Below are 25,973 nucleotides of genomic sequence, written 5' to 3'. Positions count from 1 at the left end.
AATGCAGCGATGCCACTTGAATTGACCAATAAAGTGCGTCTGTTTCTCTCCTTTGTGGCAGTTTCAGCTGCAGACTGAAACGCCTTGTATGCCGCCCCATTCTTAATGCTAACTCTTTTAATATTTAACCAGAATGCAATATAGGAGTAATTATTTTTCCAAACAAATTACGCCTCGAGCCAAACCCACTGCAATCCGATACGCCACAGCGATATATTCTCTGTCACAAGGTGCTATTAGTCATTTTAAATTATTTATCACGCTCCGCTTCAGACCCAGTCTTATGACTGGCACACTGCTTCGACAGAATCTTGAGTGGCCTTCATACACACACACACACACACACATATGTATATATCTATATATATAAATAAAGCTCAACTGGCCTTAAAGGTCTCTGAAATGTCCATACGTGATAAGTTGACTGAGGCACAAGGTCGTTAGAAGATTGATGATGCTCATGGACGACATCTAAACAAGATTGCTATGCAAGACTTAAGCCCAGACTCCTCCTCAGCGCCAGCAGATGGCTTCATCAGATCCCCTGCGCTGATAAACGTCATAAACCTCCCTTACCCTTTCGTTGACCCATAAATTGCTGATGTGGTAAAACAAACACTTCCTATAAACCCTGCCTCTGTGATGCATCGTCAAAATGTAACAAAAAAAACAAACAAAAAAAAAACTTTCCACATTAATTGGAAAAAAAAGTAGTAAAGTGTGGCGATACGAACTGGGATCTGGAAAAAAAGACATTATGAGCCGTGCTGAAAATAGCCTGTGTGGTAAGAACATAGCCTCATTTAATTCTGCCATCTGTAATGAAAAATAGCTACTTTTTTTTTATAGAGCAACAACTGTCACCATGAATATGAGCTACGCTTAACTGAGCCGTCGAACGTCCTCTGTCAGACGTGATCAACACATTTCAAACGGGAGGGAGACGTGGGACATCAAAGCGAGTGAATACATTTATCAGAATGGTAGTAAGGAGGAAATCGAGTTATTGTGTTAAGCCTGGAGTGATACTAAATGAAGAGAAAGAGAGAGAGGGATCAATGTACATACAGGGGGGCCCTAGCTGGCTGGCTGAGCGACAGAGCGCTCTGCCCACTTGCCTGCTGCAAATTAGCCAAACTATTTACCCTTGTATATGCACATTAGCAAATTCCTGCAGCTGAGAGAACAAATGTATCTGTTGAAAACCTTACAGAAGCCTGCAGGGGCCTCTGCACACCGGGCATTCTCTGTCACCACGGGTCTCAGTCGAGTCCCCTCAGTTTACCCCGCTGCAGAGACACAGTCCCTCTTGTCGTCTGTCTCTCTCCTTCTGATTAGAGCAGCACGATATGGTAAAAAAGAAAGAAAAATCATACTGCGGACACTGCAGTTGCGATAATAGATTCATAATTTGTACAATTGGTTTTTGTGGGGGGGGGGGGAACAAATAACAAATTCATTAATTTTTGGAATCTGAGTTTCATCATAATGCTGTTTTGTGCCCTTGACTCTTCTTAAAATAACGGCTGTGTCTTTCAATTTGGATTTTGCACTTTGTCGTAATGGGATTTTGATTCATTTGCTATTAATTGTGTTGTTGTTGGGTTGCAGTCTCTGTTTTTAACTTTTATGTCTCACTCTCTCTCGCTCTCTGAGTTTCATCAGTCCTAAAAATGAACACATCTCTCTCTCTCTCTCTCTTGCACTGTGTTCTTCCCTGTCCTTGCTGCATATTTTCCCATCCTGGTGTTAGCTTTTAAATATTCATGTAAGTGGATGGAAGAGGTGAAGGGGGGGTGAAGAGAAGGTGAGGGTGGGAAAGAAGAGAAAAAGAAAAGAGGGCAGGAAAGAGCATGCACCGGTGGGGGCCATCCCCCCCCCCCCTTTTCTGGTGCTCCCCACGGCAGGATGGAGGGCATGTGGGAACGGTGGAGCGGCATGAAGGGGGGGGATCAGCAGGAGGCCTTATAATTTATTTAGACCTGGGGGCACCTCTGCCAGTCAGCCACTGATGGCAGCCATCACCCTGCCGTCCCACCGGTGCTTGAATTCAGGAAAGAAAGACAAATCTGTGGCATGCTGGAAAATTAATATGTGACGACTGCTGTAAGAAATTTCACCTGTACAGTTAATGATTTTCCGACTGGAGATATGAAGAAAATCCCATTGTTCTGTGGTCGTAACCCTTCAGTCAAGTCTGGCCATTTTAATGACTTCTTTTGTGTGTGTGTGTGTGTGTCTGTGTGTGTGTAGTTGGCCTGCGGTGTTGTGCAGTAACTCGACAAACACCTGTACAGTTTAACAAGTTCCTACTTGTTGCTGCCAAAATTTGCTCACCACCCCAAGAGCCTGGGTGAGGAAAAACCCTAAGCCCTGTCGATAAAGTGTAAAACAGAACGGCTGCAGCCTTACTGAGCATGATGAGGGGGTTTTATCAAGACAGCTTCATTTCTGTTTCTGTTTAATATCCTGGGAAATGTGTGGAAACTCAACTATGAGGGAGAACAAACACAAGTAGGTCGGATGCAAAGATGCTCACATGCCTGGACCACCTGATGCATTATCCATCAGATGAATGACAGTTTTCCTTAAGCGTTAAACGACTCTTGTTCATTATTCTCATTATAATGGCTGTGCAGCCAGCGACTCTATATGTTCATATAGGCATATAAACTACCGCTAGTTAATTAGCTTAGCTGCTACATGTCTCCTGCTTGCCTCCTCTGTGGAGACACATGGAGGAGCTGCCTAGAGGCAAACTATAAATGAGAAATGAGTTATTAGGATTCTGTCATGCATACTAAGATGGCCTGACTGTCATAAAAGGCAAAGTAAAGAATACAAGGAGTCATAATTAGAATTTTAAGGGCCTTTCTTTAACACGTCAGGTCCCGGTAACAGCCGACGATTCCGGCACTTAAAGTCGACAACAACAGAACGGCCCTGGCCCTGTCTGGTCACAAGCTGGGGAAAAATAAGGCTTAATGAAAAATAACAAGCAACACAAGGAAGTCAGCAACAAAAAAAAAAGAGAAAGGAACAACATGCCAAAGCCACCCATTCAGCCTGAACCTAATGAGAGCTCATCTGCATTAGTAATAATCTGACACTGCTTGAGGGAAAGAGAGTGCTGTTCCAGGAACGGACAAGGAATGCAAAACAGCAACCTTATTCACACTCCTCGCGCCTCTGTGCCTCTACCCTCTTCTACGTACTTCCCATTCATAATACTTTCTCGAGGATCTTCCCATAAAAACAACACCTGCACTGTTAACGGCACCATGGCCGACGAGCAAATCTGTCCTTCCTGTCTTTTTCTAGTTCATCTTTTTTTTTCCCCGCGTATAGCAACCTGATCCCGGTGTTTACCCACCTTTTCTCTCTCTCTCTCTCTCTCTCTGCCGTCTCTGGCACATACACTTTAACCCACGCTTCATAGAACAGTAACTAATGGCAACCTCATTCATTAAAACACCCCTTGATGTTTCGCACGGAGGCGCGGTAAATGTGCTGGAACGCCTGCCCTGTCTGTCTGGTTGTGTGATGCTAACAACAGATAGGGAGACCGATAGACAGGTGTGGGGGCAAGAGGCTCGTCTTACACCCGTGCACACCTCAGCACTGGCTGCGCCATCCTTGATGAGGACAGATACACATCTCATCAGTTATTAAGGCTACGACACGGGCCCCGGGGGGTGGTGGGTGTTGTCAGGGATCCGACCGTAGCATTAGCGGCACACATCTTCACTGCCAGCATGAGTTCCACAATATGAGCCTTTTATGAAGTTTCCAAATGGATGCATTAATATCTCGTGTGCCACAGGCTTTTAGCTTCACAGTGATATGGCTAATAGTAGACAGGCACTGGCCACTTCAGATTACTGGTGACATCAACGCGCTCCATTCCTACTTCTCAGATACCATTGACTCACTTTCCTTGCACCCGTCATGCCTCACAGGCTGATTCCTCGGGATCCACTGCAGAGGGATGTCTTAGGTCTCTGATGTACTCTACTCTGTGTCGCTCACGCATGTGTAACATGTTGAGTTACCGGCAGACTCTGGCAGGTGCTGACATGTGTGTGTGTGTATAGTACAGCTTCAGGCCTCTGAGTTTTTAATATCGCGATGTTTAATTACAAGAGGAAACGGCGCAGGCTCGGCTCCTGTGTCTTGTGGCAGTTGAGTGAGCAACAGCTACATCCACAGGGTAAAAGAAAGGGAGGGTGCTTTAAAAATAGGAGCTACGGAAATGTCGGAACATAAAAGTGTTTATGGCTGGTCTGGGCAGCTGCATTTACAGGTGGAGTGAAGAGAGACAGGCGAGGCATTTTTGATTAACTCGTTGGGAGATAACGGGAAGCACTTTCACACAGACTCGCCTGGAGTGAATTTATACGTTTTTACACTAATGTGAGCGACGGAAAAGTGTGAATAAAAATAGCTTTAAGAGAGCATCTGACAAACTCCTTCTCGTGGGGTGCACTGTCCCATTAAGAGCATGTCTAGACGTTCTGTGATGGGGACACCATGAGCATGTTCGGGCAACAACTGACAGTTTTTAAATATTTATGGCTGAGATATCTGCCTCCATCTCCATCAGAAGCCAACAACTTCTTTAAACTAAGGACAGACTCCTGATGAAAAGCTTAAACATTGTGTTTCATGTCCCCATCAAAGGCATAGCATGGAAATGAAATGGAGTTACTAATCTCATCCAGTGATATATTATAAACATGTGGGGCAGGAAATGTATCTACTTGACTTAAAATGGTTTGCCAAACTTAGAATCATTGGCCCTGCGATGGACTAGCGGTCCAGGGTGTACCCCACATTCCCCCCTGTGTCAGATGGGATTGGCACCAGCAGTAGCGGTAACAATGGATGGATGGATAGTCTCCGTGCAGCGTGATAAGACCTGCAATAGATAAAGTGACAAAGCAGTCCTTGTGGAGACACATAAAGTAACCCCATTCTTAAATGTGAAGGCCTTTGAATATTCCAGCAGACACTTATATAGTTTAAGAGCATGTCCTCCTAACATCCGTCTCTGTCTGTAAACTACACCTCCCTTTCGCTAGCAGCAGCCACCACAGGCCCAGCTCCTTCCTGCTGCTCTGCCTCAGGAAACATAGCATACATTTAAACAATGTCTTACTGCATTCCACCCATTTCATCGGCTTTTACCCGATGGGGATAAAAAGGACAAATATTCCAAGCTGGGACGAGACAATAATCCTTTTATCTGGCACAGGGGTAAGCTTGACTAGCCAGCTTACCTGTGACATAATTAGCTATATGGAAGAGGAGAGAGCAGGAGGAAAGAAGGATAAAACAATTAGGACCACGGATAGGCCACAGGTTGATGTAATCAGGGCGTCAACACCGCAGAGTAATTAATAAAAAAAGACAGAGATACCGTAGTGGACGGAAGAGAGATTAAGGTAATACATTTAAATAATTGTGGGAGGACTGGCTGTAGTCAAGCCGCACCAAGTGCTACAGCCAGGCCTATTTGACAAAGATGGATGAGCTCAGCTACATGAGCCTGTATTCGCTCGGCACTGAAGCGAACAAAGTTGAGACTCTAAGCACCCTGAGAGCTGTTCTTGCACATAGCACACCACTTGTTTACCTTGAACACTGGTGTTTTATTTGCATGAGTTAACCTTGTGTAAAATCCATAACTCATTTGCAAGGCTCTTACAACGACGTCAATGACGTGGCTACGATGTCCAAACATCCACCGGCCGTTGGTGTGGGGTATAAAATTCCCACTTTGAGGTTGTAAGAAAGAGGTAGTAACAATGGCTTTGTAGGTATATAACAAAGCCTTTGTAGGTCTGCCTTTCTTCATTTTTATTTATAGGAAAAAGATTGGAAAAGAGGAAAGACATAACATGGGCAAATAAGTCCTCCTTAGCAGTCTCTTGTAATTTCAGCACATCAGTCAAAAACAGCAGTTGTCGAGGAAAAAGCGAAGTGTGCAAGACATAAATATTTAATTGAACACGAATCAAAGGAGACGGCGGTTGCGTTTTAGCTATTGTGGGGGATATGGAGTGACACTGACTCAGGCAGTTAGAGCTAGCACATCACTAATCTCTACCCAGTAAAAGGTACTGTGTGCAGCAGGAACTGTCCTTTCTTTCCGTCTGAAATCATCAAAGATGGTTTGATGTTCTCTTCTAAGCTTTTGAACTCGCCATGAACTGTGCCCACAGCTTAAGTTTGTTTGCTGCCCAAACGGCATGTGATGTTAAGGCACCCGTAGTGCTCATGTCTCATGAGTTCCTTCTCTGGATTGAATAGGAAGACTTCTTGCCTTGTTTCATCCTGGTAAAGCACACAGTGTCACACTGTGGATACGTGACAGGAACACTCTGTGACACACACACACACACACACACACCACGCACAATGTATTAAACAAAGGTCATTAAGTCCCGGGTTTAAGTTTTGGTGGCTGGTTCTGTGATTTTCTGCACAATGTCAGCCTTTCTTTCCCCCTCCTCCACGACTGAGAGGAAATGAAGGGATGAGCTCTCCTCTACTTGTCACTCCCCAAGAAAACAAACAGGAAGATTTTATAGCCTGCTTGTTGACCTACCGCTCAGGAGCAACGACATCAGGCTACCGGGGGTGTGTACATCAAGATGAGCTACTTAATCTGATATAATAGCACTCTGTTGACATGTACTATTAAATTCCTGCAAAGCGATCTTTCAATAGGTGTTGGAACCAGTTAGGGAGGAGTGTATAACATACAGTTCAAAAGGATAAAGCTCAAATGAAATAATGAATCTGGGAGATGTGATAGAACACTCTAATGCAGTGAAAACAGCAGTATGAAGCCCATCGCTGTCTGCTCTACGTTCTCTCAACTGTACGCCTTTAAAAAAAACATTTAAAAAAGCCAATGATTAACTGTAAAGATAACAAAACCAAATCCTGTCGCAACGGAACACACTAAATGGGGATCACAAACGTCTCTTGACAGAATCTTCAGTTGCAGATTCACCACCTGGCATATGTGCGTGTGTGTTGCGTTTGGGTTATTTACATGTGTGGTACCGCTGCTGTCACACAACACACATACACACACCTGTTCCTCCCTCAGCCCTGGCTGCGGCACCAGGCCTGAGCCCTAAACAAAGCGCCTCTCTGTACGGACATGGACACTGTTTGATTCCTCACACACAGTTCTCCCAGCGCTGCCTCTTCTGAGACGTCAACACACTTGTGCCATGTTTGAGAAGTTCTGGAGGAAGAAAGGAAGAAAAAAAAAAAAGGTCTTCCCAGAGAGTCATCTGGTTCTAATGCAGGGCCCGCTGGTGTGGATTACAGGCACATATTACAGGAGAACTCAGGCTGACCCCTCATCTCTATCCTGGGGGAAATGGGAGCCAGCCATGGTGATGGGGGGCTAAGGATCTGGGGGCCTGGGGAGCAGAAGGGTGAATAGATGCCTGTGAGGAAAGTTGCCACCCGACATGATTGGTGCCCTTCTCCAAATTAGATCTTTTCAAAAAACCTTCTGTTGAATGCAAGTAAAAAAAAAAAAACTTTCCTTCCCTACGCCTCGCAATGTGACTCAAAAGGATGTCATTGCTTGAAATATTTGCTGTGGTCTGTGTGTGCCTCTACCAGAGCAGCAGCAGGCTGTGAAAGTAACTAAACAGGCCTCGAAAATGATTAAAGTTTCAGTAAAACATGCTTGTTTCATCACATTAAATGCAATAAGCAGCAGACTATTCAGCAAGCACTTGGGTTTTACTGTCCTCTCCCTCACTGGAAAAGGGAGGAGGAGGGGGATAAACACACTAACAGGAAAGGCAGAATTGTGTGAGTGAAGAGAGATGACTTCAACAGCAGCTCATAAGGTTGGCAGCAAATTTGGCTCTTTGGCCAAATAATAGGCTCGACTATAAAAACATTCCTAATAAAGCAGTGATAAATCAAACAAGATGTCGAGAGGACTATGATCATCCAAACGGAACAAATAGAAACAAACAATGGGACTTTCTTTTTTTCTAGATGTGCCATTTCCTCTTTGCACTGCTGCATAAAATACCTACATGAAAAATGTCTGTCATGTTACTTCAATTCAATTCAAAACATTATCTTACCTGTAGTATCTGGACTGTAGATAAGTGGAGCACACCGCTTTGGACACATGGCTTGCTGAGCCAAAGTCAATGACTTTGACCCTGTAGGGCTGTCGAGACGGGTCCACGAGCATGATGTTCTCTGGCTTCAGGTCAGCGTGGATCAGCCCCAGGCTCTTCAGTTTCATCAGTGCTGTGGCCACCTGCTGAAGCACGGGTCTGATGTATTTGAGTGGCAGAGGGCTGAACTTGTTCTGCTTGAGGAAGTCGTACAGGTTCTGCTCCAGCATCTCAAACACCAGGCACGTGTGGTTCTTGTGCTGGAAGCACTCGTAGGCCCTCACAAAGTTGTAGTCGTCTGCACTCTCCGTGCTGAGACGTGCCAGGATGCTGACCTCGATCTGGCCCTGCCGTGCATAAGACGGGTGGTTTTTCAAGATCTTTATTGCCACAATCTCGTTGGTGCCCCTCTTCCAGCACTTAACCACCTGTCCAAAGGTCCCCCGTCCCAAAAATTCCAGGACCTCATAGGTGTTGGTCATGGAGCAGAGCACCTCATGTTGCACCAGCTGGTAGTCCCCCTCATTGTTGGAGCCACTGTTCTTGGATGTTGCCGTGGACGTGGCAGTGGCTACCGTAGCCACCGTGGCTCCACTGGCTGCTCCGTTCTGGATCATCAGTGGACCGTGCTCCTCAATGATGTGCACACTGCTGTTGTTATCAAGCTCCTCACTCTTACGCTTAAGCCCGCATCGCTGGTAGGTATCGAGCAGGCTGACCGTACTGCGGCGTGTCAGGTTGTGAATGCCGACCAAGCCACCCACACCACTTCCGCCACCACCTCCACCACCACTGCTGTTGCTGTTGCTTCCTCCACCCCCGCTGCCCAGCAGAGACCCCAAGGGCCCCGAAGTGCTGCTGGCTGAGGTGACCACAATGTGGCTTGCACTGGCTGGGAAGATGAGCGTCTGCTCGTAGGGCAGGGTGGAGCTGGCAACCTGCAGGGAGCTGTTAATGCCTAGGGGGCCAGTGGTGGCGGACACGTTCTTGCTGCTGTTGTGGCTGTAGACTTTGCTATGTGTGCCGTACCCTGTCATATCCCAGTTACAGCTCTGCTCCACCTTCAGTTTCTTCACGCTAAAGAAGGCACTTGACTGGAGAGTGTGAGGGGAGAACACTTGCACTTGCGAGGCCATACCTGTGACAAGAGGGGAACAGAGGGGAGGGGAATGAAAGTGAGAAGTTAGGAATTTGAGAGTGTCTGAAACACGAGTGGTCGCTACAAGCTTTAAATAAAGACAGCTTGGGTCAAAGCAGGTCATTAAAAACACCCAGTGTATATTCTGATGTGTCAGCACATTGACCTCTTGAACTCTTTAACACCATTGTAAATAAAAGTAATTTAATGACATTGTAAATGTCATAAAGTATTTACTACTTTGATATAAACGGTTTCTGAGAAGTACCATAAAGTATTTTGTAAGACACTACTCAAACTGCTGGGAAAAGTAATATCATTTTTAAAAAACATTGTTATGTAACATTAATAAAAGCCAGCATGTTAAACAGATTTTGATTGAGCAGTGTTTATGCAAGCCACTGGTTCATGCAGAGGAAATACAATATCCCAACTGTTCCAATGTGCAGCAGAGTAAGGGGCCAGAATGAGATTTGGAGAATCCACAAAACTTTTGTATCACATCAGCATTTTATCAAAACAGAACCAACATTTTTGGAGTCCTGACGCTATTTTTGGCAAACAGGTCTCAGAATGAAAAAGAATCTCATAATGCCACCCATGCACAACTGGGAAAACAAAGATGTCATAGCCCCACCTCTCTCTTGCTCCTGTATTCTCTGTCGCTATCATAGTCGTTGCTGTCTTCTTGTGTTTGGAGATTGTTAGCTCTATTCGCTTTATGAGAACTTTTATTTTCTTTCCTTACTCTGGCATGATTCATTGTGTCTCTGCTGTACACATTGTAATGTATTAGGGGGGAATCACAGTGTACCTCATGATATGATACAATACGGGATACATGGTCCAGGATACCAGTATCAAGATACAATGATTTTATGATAATCAGTACACTGGAAGACAATCATATAGTGATACGATCACAATCTCTGTCAACTGAAGAAAAGGTCTGTGAAAAGTTAAAAGTGCAGGATTTCTCTGTGCATAAAGTCGATGTATTGTTTTTGTCCTGGCATATTAATTATCATATTGGCGAGGAAGGACAACGATATATCACCAAATATTTTCTCCCACCCCTATAATATATACTTGCATCTCCCTGCCCAATTTTGATGCATTTATGCAGCGTTAAAGCATTTGGATAAAGACAATTCTTGAAAAGATGCCATGTTTACGGAAACCTTATTAAGAACATAAAGGAAAACGATCCCATAGGGAATTGTGTTTCCGTGTGGACTAGGTCTAAATAGGCTAAGTGAATACTAAAAGAATGTCTTTTCATTGGACACTCCAAGGAGGCCCGAGGTGCAACACAAGAACCTACACAAAAACAGGACCAGAAAAAGGTCTAAAGGAATGATCGCAATTTCCTTCCCTGCTACACAAGCCACCCCTTGCATTTATTGGTACACAATTACTCATTTCAGGGAAGGTGGTAGAAGACGTTTCGCTCTATGAGACTATGGAAATTGGAGAGGGGCACTGAACTCCTTCTCAACCGCGGTTCCCAAAGACAACAACACAAAAGCAAAACTGCAGCGAGGCTGTACTCTGAACTCCTGGGAACAAGCAGCCTCAGAATAAGCAAACGCTTCTCCAAGCAAACAACTGCCCCAAAAATAGTCCCTTTCTTTTATCTCTCTCTCTCTCTCTCTTTTGCAAACAGGCTTGTTTGTGACAGTGAACTGATCATTACAGCACGAGGCAGATTATATGAGACGTGTAGTAATGCTATGTTTAAATAGTTTCCAATAAACCCAAAATGAGTTCACTTTTAACAACGTAAGAGCTTCCACCTGGCTGTGCTGACGCCCACACACACACACACACACACACAATTGGACCTCGCTGTTGACCGACTGATGCGTGATTCAAAGAATGTTATGGTCACAGCATGCATGTTAACGCTAACAAAACCCCTGAATACAAACAGCCTTCACACTTTGTTTGCTGCTGGAAAACGTCTGTTTGTGTGGTTAATAGACATCTTTTTCTTTTTTAAAAAAAAAAAGACAATTACAGGACAATTTCCCTCCCAAGACGGGAGGAGGGTTCCTTCCTATGGACAGACAGCAGCGAGGAGGGGACATGCCTGGTCACTTTGTCATTATTAGCCCCCTTAAGTGGTGATGATGATTAATTCAGTAGGAAGCTCTCTGGCAGTTCTCCAGTATACTCTGCTTTACTAGGACCTCACTTTTATTTTTATTTTTTTTCTAATTTTTAGTTCTTTTCCGTAGCTTGGACTTACTAGTCATGTTCGAGTTCATCTGGTCTTAGCCCTAATGCTGCAGGATTGGAGATGCAGTGCGCATTAGAGGGCTCACTGTAAGATTGGTGGGTGCTGTAAAGTGTAGCAGATGTAACACAGCACATCCGTGCTTCTTGTTCTTACTAAAGCGCCATTTGTGATATCTATATACGCTCTGAAAAATGATTCATTTTTGGTTTTGTTTGTTTTCCTTTGAACGCACACACCTAGTCACTTCATGCCTGGTGCATTTGGCATGAGAGTTAATGAGAAACGTCCGCTAGGCTATTAGGGACAAGGCGGTCTGCTAATCACATAAGCCCTGAAGGCCAGATGTCACTCCTTGGATTACCAATTCCTGCGCCTGGACTTTACACTAAAAATAATTTAAATGATGGGTTGCGTCACAGAGCAGCCTCAACAGTGTGTGATTGAGAGCCTGACAGGATAATCACAGGCACAGACTGATGGACACAAAGATGGATGGACGGACACAGGGGCCGGCCTGTCCTCTTGTGGAAAATTCCATCATCACGTTCCGTATCTGGCAGCATGACTGCAAATAGCTCTGGTTTTATGAGGGCAGATTGAGGCTAGCAGCTCTTTGCATTAGCATCACATGAATTCCTCATCAACCCCCCAATCAAAGTCACTCATTGACTCTCTTGTCAGTTCTAACCCTGAGGTCAAAGAGTTCACTTCAACATGGCCTGCATGGTATAATGAACCAGAGGACACACACACACACACACACACACACATACACACACGCTCTCCCCCCCCCCCAAAAAAACTGTGACAAGCTCTGAAGTGCAACTGGCGAAAAGCTTTAGATGGAAATACAGATGTTCAGCGTTGACGTTTCTGCACGACTGGTTCTGCCGCAAGAACTATACGCTGTACAAACGCCCTCACAGTTCAGAGCCCCATGCAGAACACAGATAAGTGATTACACGAACCACAAGTAAGAGGTCAAATGGCTGGAATGTTATCTCATGACAACATACACAGGCAACAATGTGACCAATTATACTTCATCGAGAAAGCGGTTCCAGTTCCTCATGAATCACTCTTCACCCAAACTGAAGTACAAACATGTTTATGATGCAGCGCACCAACAAACAAACCCTCTATACTGTTCTCCTGAAAAAGAAAATGTCCCCTTGAAGTTTTATTTGAATTTCTAAACTCGACACCATGTGCGAATCTGTAAAGGATCCATTGTTGTGCATTTACAATGTTGGAATGCCTTCAGTGTATGGCTTCCCGTTTAGCATACCTAAAGGAGCAGTGTGTGTCCCACACACTGCAATTAAGCATACCAGAGAGGTATTTTCCACTGTTCAGAGGCAGCATGTTGAAATGGTAATAGTCAATGTTTTCAGAGAGATTACTTCTCTGTCAGGGGTTTGTTAATCTTCTTTTTGGGAGGATCGGGGCCGTTCTGCATGCCATGTGAGCGGGTAAGAGACAGACTGAAAAGGAGGGATGGAGGACAGAGCGCAGCGAGCGGGGACATGAGTGGCCCTCACATTCTCGCCTGTGACCTGCTTCTGTTTGCTCCCTTTTATTAAACCCGTCATTTATACTCGGCTGACAACATAACAGAGAGTATTGATGAGGATGCCTTTAGGCACCACCAAACCTGCCAAGCAGTCTTTTGTAACCACAAACAGCTTTTTCATATAAAACCCGCTTGTCATTCAACCAATCCACGCCGCTACTCGACGTCCCCTTCATAATGTCAGACGATTAATATTTTCAACACATAAAAATCCAGCTCCTACGTTTAAAAACGTAACAAATCGATATCGACCATGCTCAGCGTGCACCCAAAGGCCTGAGTGGACTGGATCAGTACTTAGACCACAGCTGTCACCTAGGAGACTACATAGAGTCAGCAGGACTGTCTGGTCGATGTCCCCAAGACTGGATATATTTGGATTACTTCCTCAGGCCTAATGGCTACAGACACCAGTATGATGACCCTGTCTCCCTGCTGGACGTCTGCAGGACTGGACTGTGTGTGTGTGTGTGTGTGTGTGTGTGTGTGTGTGTGTGTGTGTGTGTGTGTGTGTGTGTGTGTGTGTGTGTGTGTGTGTGTGTGTGTGGAGCGCCACAAAATGAGAAGACTAATGAAAAAACTTCTGGCTGTCTAGACAAAGCATTATCTCACCCTTTGCTGCCGTGCGTGCTCGCCATTTGCACTGCTTTCATCCTTCTCCGAACACCTGGGACATAAATGTGTCCTATTTACATTATTAGTGCCTCTTGAGATCAAAGATCAAAGCCGTCCCTCATAATATTCACGGGGTATATTCTTCTTCTTCCATCGCCCCGTAGCTTTGAGAGAACGCCCACAGACCACACATCAAAACATGCAGTTCGACTCTGGAATGGTGAGCTTTGGCTTTTCTGAGCTTTCCAAAAAAACACTGTGAATTACTATTATTTTTAGGAATATGATTTTTTTTTTATCAAGGTCATGAGTTGTGCACCAATAATCAAAATATCTACTCTTATTTTCATTATTTCTATAGCCATTAATAGTTTCAAAGCCACCAGAATAATTGCATAGATTCTCCAAGTCTCTGTTATATGTTCATGTTCTTCAATTAGACCCTAAAACCTGTTAATTGGCATTTTTTAATCAACTCCTTTTCTTTTATATTCGTCGCCGGTCCATTTTCTAGCACGGTAAATGACAACAACAGAGCCACTGGTGGAAAAACCTACAGTGGGGCACATTGGCTTAAACTAAATAACACCACCGAATTGAACCACTCGGCAGACGAGTCTCGTGTTCCTGCCTCCTGAGTGAGTTCTACCCTCAGTGGGGGGGGGGGGGGGAGCTGGAGCCCAACACTGAATGGTCTCTCTCTCACCCACGGTCACTATTGACCATCCTGTCTGCTTTTTTAGCTCTCTCATCCCGGTTTATTTATAGAATAATGCATCAGACAAGCACACGGGGTGATACTGTCATGCAGGCTGCTGCTCCATCAGTCCTTATGCTCATCCTCCTGACCACAGTGCTTTGAACAGTTGGAATAGCCTCGCCATTCTCTAGCCACTCGCTTAAAAACACACACACACAAAAGTAAAAAACTTCCATCAGGTATATTAATAGCCAAAAAGGCAAACATGAATGTTGTTTGACAGACACACTACGCGGAACTTCTGAGCTCATAAATCAGCAGCATGCCTGCTGTACTGGTGACACTCCCTCAAACTCAACTCTCCCCTTCCTGGAAACAAACAGCCAAGATATAGTATGTTGTGTTAGCTGTGAGATAACATGTTTGTTCAGCGCGGGTTTTTTTCTCTCTCACTTAGAAGCATACGTTAGGACAGACACGTGAATAAAGAGGCGTGTGCCGCTCAAACATTACTCGGAATATGATAGTGACTTATCAAGATGATGATGTGGGTAAATGTGTAATGATAGCAGGACCTATCGATGGTAAAGTGGACAAACCTGGCTCCCGAGGGAAACCGTCAGTAGATAAGGAGGTTCTGCTATTCACGTTGTAACTGTGGTCATAAAACGGCCGGCGTGAGGGAAAAAACATGTTCCTTGTTTATAGTGCCAGGTCAGCCTGACCAGACCACTGAACCAACACACTGGGTGAGGAGCAAGGAGATGAGGCAGAGGAGGAGGAGGAGGAGGGAAGGAGGCAGAGTGGCTCTGCTTGAGCTGGATGTCTTATTAATCAAATCACGAGTGTAGCAAGTGTACAAAGCCCAGCACCCTACTTCCTCCCCAGTTGAGAGAGAAGGGAGAAGCTGCACTTCCACTGACATCCACTGTGTCCATCGAGCTGCTCGTCTCTGACTAACGACTACAGTCGCAAACGCAGAGGCCACACACCTGATAAGCAGCCGCTCCAGAGAATCCTTATCATTAACAAGCAGTTAAAAAAAAAGACCCCACCGCAATTCACACTTCCTCTGATGTCATATGGATCAACAATGACAGCCAGAAACAATGTAACACAATAGATAAACATATGAGAACTGCAGGCGAGAAAAACAGCAGCACGACAGGAGAATAGAAATAACAGGAGAGGAGGGTGTTGTTCAGTGGGTAACTGGACTGTTGTGTGCTGATTATATTGTGCTATAGGCTTAGGAGGCCTTGAAATGTTCACACAAATGTAAGTTTTAAACGGATAAACACGTCAACGCTACATGTCATACACACAGAAAACAGGAACACAATCCTGTGGACACTGAGAACCAGGATCTCCTCAGCTCTTTTAGTCATTATTCCACCTAGTTTTGAGATGATTAAAGTCCCAATGGGAAATGAGGTTTGTAAAGAAACCTTTCAGTGAGCTAACATCTTTATAGTCAACTAAATATCATGATGTCTCAGACAAAAATGAAAAACTACCACAGAAAAACATGGAATTTTAAAAGAAATAATCCATGTTTTTCACTTTGTGTGATCCCTGGGTATTTGTGCATGGATCACTTCACATTTTTGGCACTATTTTCATTCATTTCATTATTGATTAGACCTGAAAGCAAAGACAGAGGTACAGTCCGAGGGGAAAAGATGTCACATGGAGGGAGCACAGCCTTGGATGGTGTCCCACCCTGACATTCATGGGATGAACTAAAAAGTAAAAAAGTATTGTTTTGGGTGTGTTCTCAAACTCAAAAGGTCAACGTCTGTTCAGGCATTATTAGCAAAGACAACTGGAATACTGCCTGCATCACTCCACACACGCTCACCTTGACAAAGGCTGCACAAGACAGCACACACACACACACACACACACACACACACACACAGCCTCCAGCGCGCTGCAGTGTGTGCGATAGGCGTGTAACCACAGACATACTTCTACACGTGTGTTTTGTGGGCATATCTCTGCTGCTTTGCAGAACTTCCTCAGCTATTTGTCAGTGCATTAACATCTCAGCTATGTAACAACATGCACAAGGCCAACGGCCCAACACACGCACACACACACACACACCCAGAAGGATCGATCCAAAGCTCCACCCCTTTACAAGCAGCGATGAACCCCGACAACGGACGAACCAGTCCACCCTGACTATGCAATTAACGGATTATCTCGAGCAGAACGGGCCATCACTTCCTGTTCCTGAAACAAAGCTGTACTCAAGCAGAGAACACACTTTAAAGTAGACAGGGAAATGTTTGGATTATCATTTAGTTTTCTTTGTGTCAGGATTAACAGGTTACACATGACAGCTGCTCCTTCCACCAACCCTGGCTTGTTATACAAATTTAAATAAAGAAAATGCTCATTTATTCTAAGTCTAGGTCACCGCAGAAGAAAGATAAGAAGACACAGCTTTATGACAGAAGTGAGGTGATGTTTCCTCTACACCTAATGCATTTACTTTTTATTTAATTATCTGCCACATTTGGAGGAAACTTTTGAGGAATATCTCTTTATTTGATCATTTTCGGTTTGCATTCAGGTTTTCTGTGCCCAAATTGAAAATGTGCATACAAATAGGCTGATGGAAACCCACTTGATGTGGGCACAGGATGTTTCTAAATGCCTTCCTGATGACAGAAAGCAACGAACAAATTCTACCCGTCTCACGTAAGGGCTCTTCAAGATCCCTTAACAAAATGTGGCTGGCCTTCTGGTGCCATCGCCCGCTGACTACTCCACCGCCCTGTGCTCTACCCGCTATCAAATACAAGCTGGAGATGGTGCACATGCCTCCCCAGGCGACAAGAGTGTGTGATATTTCAGTGGGGTGTGTGAAGCTGCTGCTCTGGCCCTTTCAGAGCCATAGATCAGATGCCTTTTTCTCACTTCACTGAAATGCCTCACCCCCGCGCTCCTGCCTTCGTACTGCAGGTGACTCGTCCTTATCCATGTTTGATAAATCATTTTAGTCTCTTAATCTCTATTTATCGTCTTTTTAACCCGCTCTTCTTTTTTATAGCTTCTCTCTATATATTCCAACAGCTTTTTAAAAGATGATCTTAGAAACAAGCGCTCGGATACAAATTTTGGAAGACGAAGTGTATGTGTCCTTATTTCAAGTGACGGTGTGTCATAAACATGTTCTGGCCACAGACTTGAGATAATAAATACGGGGAGCCAGCTCAGCCCTCTGTGTCTGAATCAGTGTGAAAATCCTGGCTTCAGTCGCTTATATTTACAGTGTCCTCAGAGTCACAAATAGCGACCGAAATGAGGCAGGAAATTCTGACCGTGAATTCGGCACCCACGTGCTCAGTGACCCTGTCTGCAATTTAAACTGAGAGCTGTTGGTTTTACAGTTTTACAATATCTGCAGAGTTCAGCATCTGACAGATGCATTTACTTCTAAATTTAATTTCTAAAGATATTCAGGTCTTTGTGCATATTTCTGTGTCCGGGGCTACTGGAATGTTACTGAGATGAATGTCAATTATTTCCGTGTTTACACACAAATATCTTCAAGAGTGCAGAACTCAAACAATGTTCCCGTCTCACACAAACCTAATTAGGGAAAAAGGAAAAAAAAGAAAAAGGAAAACAGGGCCAGACGTGGATTGCTCTCGAGCTGGGAGGGGAGGAGAACAGATCCTCGCAACTAAAGGTCAACTTTAGCCCTTTTTTTTTTTTTTTTTCTTGGGCTACTTCTTAGAATGTGATAGAGGGGTGGCAGCGTGTTTGTGTGTGATAGCAGTTGCTGGGCTTTATCAGGGGAGAGGAGGAGAGACGGGTGCCTCACTGAACACCACTCATGCCAGATATAAGCAGAGGACAAGTTGAAGAAGGCGAGAGGTGATGGCTCCGACCCCCAACAACACCACCACCACCACCACCACCACCTCTGAAATCCCGCTTAACCCAGTAACCCCCTCCCACATGTAACTGCCACAGATCCCCCACCCAAACACAAGCACCCCCTGACCTCTGGCAGTGCCCCTGAGGCCCATGGGCCTCCAGGAGAAGGTATTCATCTTTGCCCCCAGTTTCACTGCCTGCCTCCCTCCTATTTCTGCTTTACTTTAGCAGTCTCTGTCATTCCCTGTTCCTGTGCCATTCTCCCTCTCCGGCTCACAGGCTGAATGGAGGGGTCAGTTCAAAAGGTAGCCACAGAGAGATGCTGGCTGGCCATGATGTGCCTCAGGCTTTGAAGTCAGGAGTGGATCTAAAAGGTGTACAGTCTGTTTTTATCATGCTGTAATGCATTCGGACCAAGGAAAAAAAAACATGTAACCCTGAATTATATTTATATATATGTATATATATATATATATATATATATATACATATATAATATTCAGGCACTCTATTTCATGAGCTGAATAATATAAAACTACATACTTGCATTGAGAAGCATTTGAGGAACACTTCTTCACACTGAAGCAAACAGTGCACACCACAATCATCTAAAAATAAGATCTCTCCGAATAAAACGGTTCAACTTTTTGTTTACTTTCTGAAGAGCCACGCTATTTCCTTTTTGGCCCACACTGTCATTAAAACGATGAACGCCGCCGAACGTCGTCAGCTTCGTCGCCTTGAGGGAGAAATTCATTAAGCCGGAAAAACAATTGGCATTTTGTGATGTTTTTCATTAAATCAATCAATACTTCTCCCTGCATATATGAATATTAAACAAGAGACAATGGTAATACATTCTAATTCATTTAACCTCTGCAAGTTGCTCATCACCTCCCATCTATTTCTATCGTCGCGCTTCGTCACTTGAACTGTGTAGATTCTTGTTTTACTGAAACAGGGAGGCAGTTAGTTTTGTTGTGGCAAATTATAAAAAGAAAAGAAAAGAAAGAACCTGAGAGGTAGGTGTCCTCACAACTGCTTTCAAGCTAACGGAACAAAGAGAATCACAGCATGTGTAGGAAAACAGGAGATTAAGAAAATGAGTAGACTGTGAAGTATATAGAAAATCTGAAGCAAAGAAAGGTATAGAGGAGAGGAGAAAAGGACTAAAGGCTGCACATTTCCATGCCTGTAGACTCTTTTGACTAACCCAGTCCTTGTCCTTGTCCTGCCTTCTTTCTCTGCTCTGTGCCTTTTGCCTCTCGGCTCTGGACAGAGAGCACGTCTGAGCTTTGAAGTTTTTGGTTATCAGCCAAGCATGGAGCTGTACCTGCAGCCATCTGTGAAGAGGCCGCCAGCAGCCGCCCATCGCTCCACTTCCCCTTCCATGAACGAGAGCAGCCGCGGCCAGGAGAGGCGACGGGGCTGGCAGCGGTGCGTAATCCGCGTCGGCTGGCCACAAATGGCACAGTTAGGTCTGCGGTGTATATACCCTAAAACCTCACTGCCCTAATCTTGCTTCTCTGCTCATTTTAATCTGTCTTATTTCCAACCCCTAAGAAGAGAAGTAAAACTGGGGAATCCGCACTTCATGTTTTAAGTTATTTTGTTTAAATAAACTGGCGGTGAGACTTCACATCAGTCATTCCTATAGAGACGGCGTTAGGACGCACAGATGGGACATTTTTCCGGGTTTCCAGAAAAGTCTGCTGAATGTTTTACAGCGGTTTGCGTACGTCTTAACTTATGTTAAAGATGGCATCGGTGATTGTTTTTGTATCATGTTCAGAGACGTCTGTTAAACTTTTTTTGATCGCTGTACATAAACAAGTGCTGCATGACGCATGATGTTAAAAGGCGCATGAAAGAGTGCAATGTCAAATAGGCAGTGACATAATCATCAACAATGGGATTAAGACCTGGGACAATGTGTGCCGAAAAACAAGCCTGTGGTTTGGTTTGGGGGGGGGGGGGTTAATAAGACATGTTGAGAGGGGGGGAGGGGGGTGGCATCTAAGTTAAGCGGGAAGTGATGGGGGAGGCCGAGTGCGTTTGAATGGGGGGTCATGATTAGCGAGAACAAAAAATGCTACGGTAGCCAGACCTCTTTTCATCCTCCAATTACACAAACACACACACACTCACAGACACGCACACGCACACACACACACTCACAGACACATACATGGGGCTTCCAATCTGGCCATCAGGCTGTTGCTGAAGTGTCACATGGACACCATGGGTGCTGGCCAATGGCCTCTCGGCTTATCAACAAACAGAGCGGGATGAAAGGACAGATAAGAGATAGATGTGGGGGGTGGGGCGGGGGACGCGCGTGTGGGAGTGGGGATCTGTGGGGAGTCATTGGCGGGGTGATGAGATTGCAAAGTGAGCATGCAATTTATGACATGTGGGGGAAATGCATATGATTATGCTTGCGCTGTGCAATATTATTCAAATATTTAGGAAGAAAAGCCAATTTGACGCCCTCGGCGTAGAAAGTGCCCTTTATGCTTGAGGAGTTCCTGTGTAATAACATAGTTGAACAGGCCCAAGTTAACAAAAGGCCACATTCACCCTGTGCTGTGTGGAAAAGTAAAATGTGAACCTTTGTTTGAAGCACACCAGATCAAAGTAATGGATGTGTCACAAAGTACCGAAGCGTTGTAGCAACTCACAGCGTCGTACTTGAACAGATGCTATGATCATCCTCACTGTAGAGCATTTACTACATTACCTTTTAGCAAGATGGGTTATTTAAATGTAGAAGGGACGTTTATCTATTTTTTCTTTTTTTTTTTTACTCTCTTTGGAATATGAGGTGATAATGTGCCAACCCAGTGAGAGCCAGAAAATAGTTTCTAAAAAAAGGCAACAATCCATTGCGAAAAGTATTCACCGCTCCGGACTGAATGTGTTCTGAGCGTTAATTTCAGCAAACATACTGTACTTTAAAGTCTGGCCGGAACACTGTCGCTCTTTTTTTCTAAAATCTGAGAAAGTGTGCTTAATATGTATTATGTTTTATTTTCACACGCTTAGTCGAACGGCTCGTGGAGGAAAGACTCTATGGACTTTTGTATGCGGCAGTGGTGCGATGTGTGTGTGTCTGTGCTGTGGGGAGGGCTGAATATAGAGCTGAAACTATTATTAATCGATTACTAAATTAACTAACTTACTAAATTAACTATTTTGATAATCGATTCAAAGCTTTTTTCATGATTAAAACAAGATTTCGGATTGTTTAAGCTTCTTAAATGTGAGTGTGTTCTTCATTTCTTTGCTCTGGATAACAAAGAAATCATTAAAAGTTCATCATTTTGGTTTGTGGACAAAACAAGACATTTGAGAACATCATCATTACCAGGTTTGACGCACACTGATCGATATTTTTTAAGATTTTCTGATATTTTATAGACCAAACGATTAATTGATTAATCGAGAAAATAATCGACAGATTAATCGATTATGAAAATATTCGTTGGTTGCAGCTCTAGCTGAATATTGGACAAAAATTGTCTGTCCCTGAATACAAAAAAAGAAAAGAATACAAACTCAGTTCAGCACCACATCATGACAATGACGAGATCACTGATAGCACTGCTACAATGAAAGGTCAGTGTTTGACCTGTAGACGACAAACTCATCTAAATGAATCAGTCTGTGTCACCGTGCAAGTGTGTTTTTTATAAAAAGAGACGTATCAGACATCTCCTATGGGTGTCAAACTCAAGGCCAGCGGGCCACATCCGGCTCGCCATACAACTGTATTCAGGCCGCAAGATAATATATAAAGTCTTTCCTGCTCCTCCATTGACACACTTATTAGTGCCGCACATAAAGTTACCTTAAATTAAAAAATACAAGAAATAAACGAATTAAATGTGGACTTTGAAAACACAGAACTGGAACCAGAGGGGGGTTTCTAAGGGGGCTCAGGCCTTCATTTATATTTTGGTCCGTCTCTTTTGGCTTTAAAGAATACGAGTACAGCAAATGACTGGATATGTTCTTTTCTGAGTGTATAGGACTTAGAAACATATTTGGAAATATTGAGCCCTTCTGATGCTACTCTGTGGATTAATCAATTAATTTCACTTTATGAAAGATGTATCTTCAAATACATCTTCACATCTTTAATTTTGAATTTGATCTTGCACTTGCTCTGCCCTTTTAATCTACAAGTTTGCTTTAGATTAATCGAGTAATCGAGTCACTCGCGCAGTGACAGCGAAGGCCGCGCACAGTGCAGTAGGACGCACAGCGATCCTACATCTCTGAAAGTCAACAGAGCCAGGAGTCATTACACTGCTGGTCAGAGCAAGAGGCAGCTGTTCCACACAAGCTGACACCAAACTCAGTGTGAAACAACAGTGGAGTGGAAAAAAAAAGAAGCATGACAACCAGCACGGAAATGCCTTATGTAAGCAGTCGCCTGAGCTGAGGCTCCGTCCCAGCCAGCCTCCCGCTTCCCTTTCAATTAAAAACAACTAATGTCAGCAACTGATGTGGTCTGCCTCTTCAAAGTCTGGCTTTCAGAGTTGTTTCCGAGTGAGGTTTTAAACATATGGCAGACGCACTGACACTGAAGAGAATGTGATCCGCAAGGCTGTTCTTACATTGCGACTGGATTTCTTCCACGCAAAAAGCCAACAGAAGAATGATGTGCTGGGGCACTGAAGGCAAGTTTACTCCAGAGAAAATAGTATATGAAAAGTTGAGCCTGCTGAAATAGCCAGAAGAATTCCTCTTGCATTCAAGGCTGGGCCTCCTGTGTCAGACTGGCCTCTGCTAACCTGTCATTTCAGTTCAGCCTGACGCTCCCCTCCCTCTCCTCCCCATCTGTTTCCAAAACCCTCAGATCACACCTGTGAACTATTTCAGCACATCAGAGAGCTCACATATTCCTGTCATCCCTCAGAGAGCTCCACACACACACACACACACCTCGTCTCACATAAAACTCACATTCTATCTCCCTCCAAAGCCTCTGCTTTTTCTGCTAAATGCTTCAACAAATCAATAGCACAAAGAATTCTCCAACACGGGATTTCACTCTCTCTTCAGATAGGAAGCTCTGAATAATGCAAAGGCGATACTTGTAAAGACAGCTTATCCATTTTCATTACCTTTTCTGAGCAAACTGTCTTCCTCACAAGTCATAAGGTGACGCGGCAAGTCAACAAACATGGAATGAGAGTGAAAAACAAGACAGAAACACTCACATCGGTATCCGCAAAGGATCTTTCTTTCCTGTGCAGCTATTTAACCTCCTCTCACCTCCTCTCTTGCCAACTGTTCAGCTCTCCCGCCTCCACAGGTCTTTCTAAAGACGCGAGCCTGTTTGTCCCACCCGGCCAGGAAGAGCGACCCTCCTCAGTTCCTATGACTCTGCCATGGGGTGTGGACCTGTCATGGCCCCCAAAAGGCCACCGGGTTTCTTCCTGCAATTCTAATCAAAGTTTAAAAAGCTGCGACCTTGGACTCAAAGCCTGGGTCGTGGCCTCTGAGGAAGATATCAATCAAGCAGCTCCAAACAAGCTTGAGGGGAGGAAGGCGGGTGACATGGAGATTTGAGGCTAGTTTCTTAAAAAAGTCCCTCTTTGTCTCTCTGTCAAATCTGTCTTTCCTTCAGCCCTCAGAGGAGTAACTTCCCCTCAACAAGGACAGAGTGTGTGTCGTCCCCCCCCCCCCATACCTGGGGAAAGCACAAGTTAGACCACATGATAAGTCAAAGTCACATTAACTCATAATGGCTGCGTGGATGGATAAAACATTAATCTCCCTGTGATGCTGCCGCGCCTGTCACCACCACCACCATCATCATCAGTAGCAGTAGCTTCTGAGTCATACTCTGTCCATTTTTCCGGGCAGGCAGGAATGAATGAATGAATGAATGAATGAATGAATCCTCTCTGGAATAATTCCGCTTGACCTGTGAGGGGACGCCTGCAAATGAAGTTGCCTTCCTGCCCGTTTCTGCAGATGTCTTGTCCTCCCCTCCGTCCTGCCCCTACAGATGGGTGATGGCGCACTAACTCACAGAGACACATGCACATGCATGCATGAGCACACCATAGCACCCATATCTAGCAGAGCAAAAGGGCAGGCATACAAGTCCCTCTCTCTGAATATTAGCTTTGCCACATGCAGCTGGGGGGGGGGGGGGGGGCTGCTGGACCTGCTCCGTTCATCACAAATCCATCAAGGTGTCAGTTTGGGTTATGAGCCCAGGCTCCCGGGGTGATCAGTCTGCTGCCCTGCCTGCCAACGGGCCCTTTCCTCATGTCCTTCTGTCTGGGCCAAGAAGGACCAAAGGCAAATATCAATAAAGAATGTGGGGGGGGGGGGGGATGCGGGAAGACCAAACCCCGCAAGAAAACGTCCTCAAAGTGACATAATGACTATCATCACACGACCTGGGAGTCTTAGTGCTCAGAGAAATTGTAAATAAAGAAATAATTATGAAGTTCTCAGCCAAAGTCTCCCCGACAAACTCAAATCAAGTAGATAATCATAGATGTCTTAGTTATTAGTTACCTTGGGGCCAAGCATGAGCAATCACCATAATAACCGGTGTCATTCTTCATGAAGGGCCCCCCCCCCACCCCCACCCCTCCGTCCACAAGCCTATTTTCCATTCGAAATGGTCATTTCCATGACTGCTCCACATAACAGCCCTCACCAATGGTGAGGAGGACAGGCAAGGTAATTAATTTCCCCCGCCGCCTCTTTCTCTTCCCTTCTCCTCCTTCTCCTCTTTCTCCGTGATGAAGGGAAAAGCCAGAGAATGTAATTTACACTAATTACCTTTTGCATTGGAGTCTCATTTTATCTTTCCTTTTCATGTTGAAACATGGGAGTCTTGAGCTATGCCTCAAAGCCTCCACAACCCCTAATGAAAATCACTCCAATATTCCTTCAGGAGACATATGAACACTCAGGGATGGGTTTGTTGTCACCTCATTGTACTGGATACTGTATATTCCATAGTATGTTATTAAAAGCCCTTATTAGGGTCACTTATTGAGGCGTGCTTTTCAGTAACTCTTTTCTTGGTCATTTCCAGTCTAAAAATAAGAATGGCTTCCCTTTTAGTGCCAGCAGAGGGACTAGGGAGCAGAAAGGGAAGATATTAAACATGAGGCTGCTCAAAAAATAAATATTGGAAGCATCAAGCACCAGTGTTTACTTTGTTTAAGTTGCAGGCTGCAGAGGCGTCAGGTCACCAGTTCAATACGTGTTTACTTGACACTTATTACGTGTGCCACAAGGACATGACATGATATACAGTGCGCAGCCTACATCTGAATGGAACCACACTACAACAAATGCATGCAGCGCACGAGTGGTAACCCCGACTGTAATGTATATATATATCACACACTATTCAGCCTATTATTGGCAGCCTAGAATAGTGTAGTGTGGTGTAGTTGCAATCGGGACCATGCGCAGGCATTGATCATGCACAGATCATGATGCATAATGCATTGTTTTAAATATTGCAGCGACAATATGAAGCAAAAAAAAACAACATAACACATGATTCCCTCTTTCCGCCTCACAGAACGAATAAACCTACAGGGCAGCAGACAGCACAGAGATATGTGCATATGTATATATACATATATATATATATA

General features: G+C 44.5%; 1 protein-coding gene across 3 annotated transcripts in view; it reads right to left on the bottom strand.

Moving 5' to 3' along the window:
• hipk2 (homeodomain interacting protein kinase 2) overlaps nucleotides 1–25,973 on the bottom strand; it is a 74,244-nt gene that overhangs the window by 47,135 nt on the left and 1,136 nt on the right. For all 3 annotated transcript variants that reach the window (XM_058644765.1, XM_058644766.1, XM_058644767.1), the window contains exon 2: nucleotides 8,130–9,306. In XM_058644765.1, the coding sequence (XP_058500748.1) occupies nucleotides 8,130–9,306 (1,177 nt within the window). The remainder of the gene's footprint in view (nucleotides 1–8,129; nucleotides 9,307–25,973) is intronic.

This window comes from Solea solea, chromosome 12 (genome assembly GCF_958295425.1).
Source record: "Solea solea chromosome 12, fSolSol10.1, whole genome shotgun sequence".
In the NCBI taxonomy this organism is placed as follows: Eukaryota; Metazoa; Chordata; class Actinopteri; order Pleuronectiformes; family Soleidae; genus Solea; species Solea solea.
Note: the sequence above shows the minus strand (reverse complement) of the source record. Positions and strands in the feature narration are given on the sequence as shown.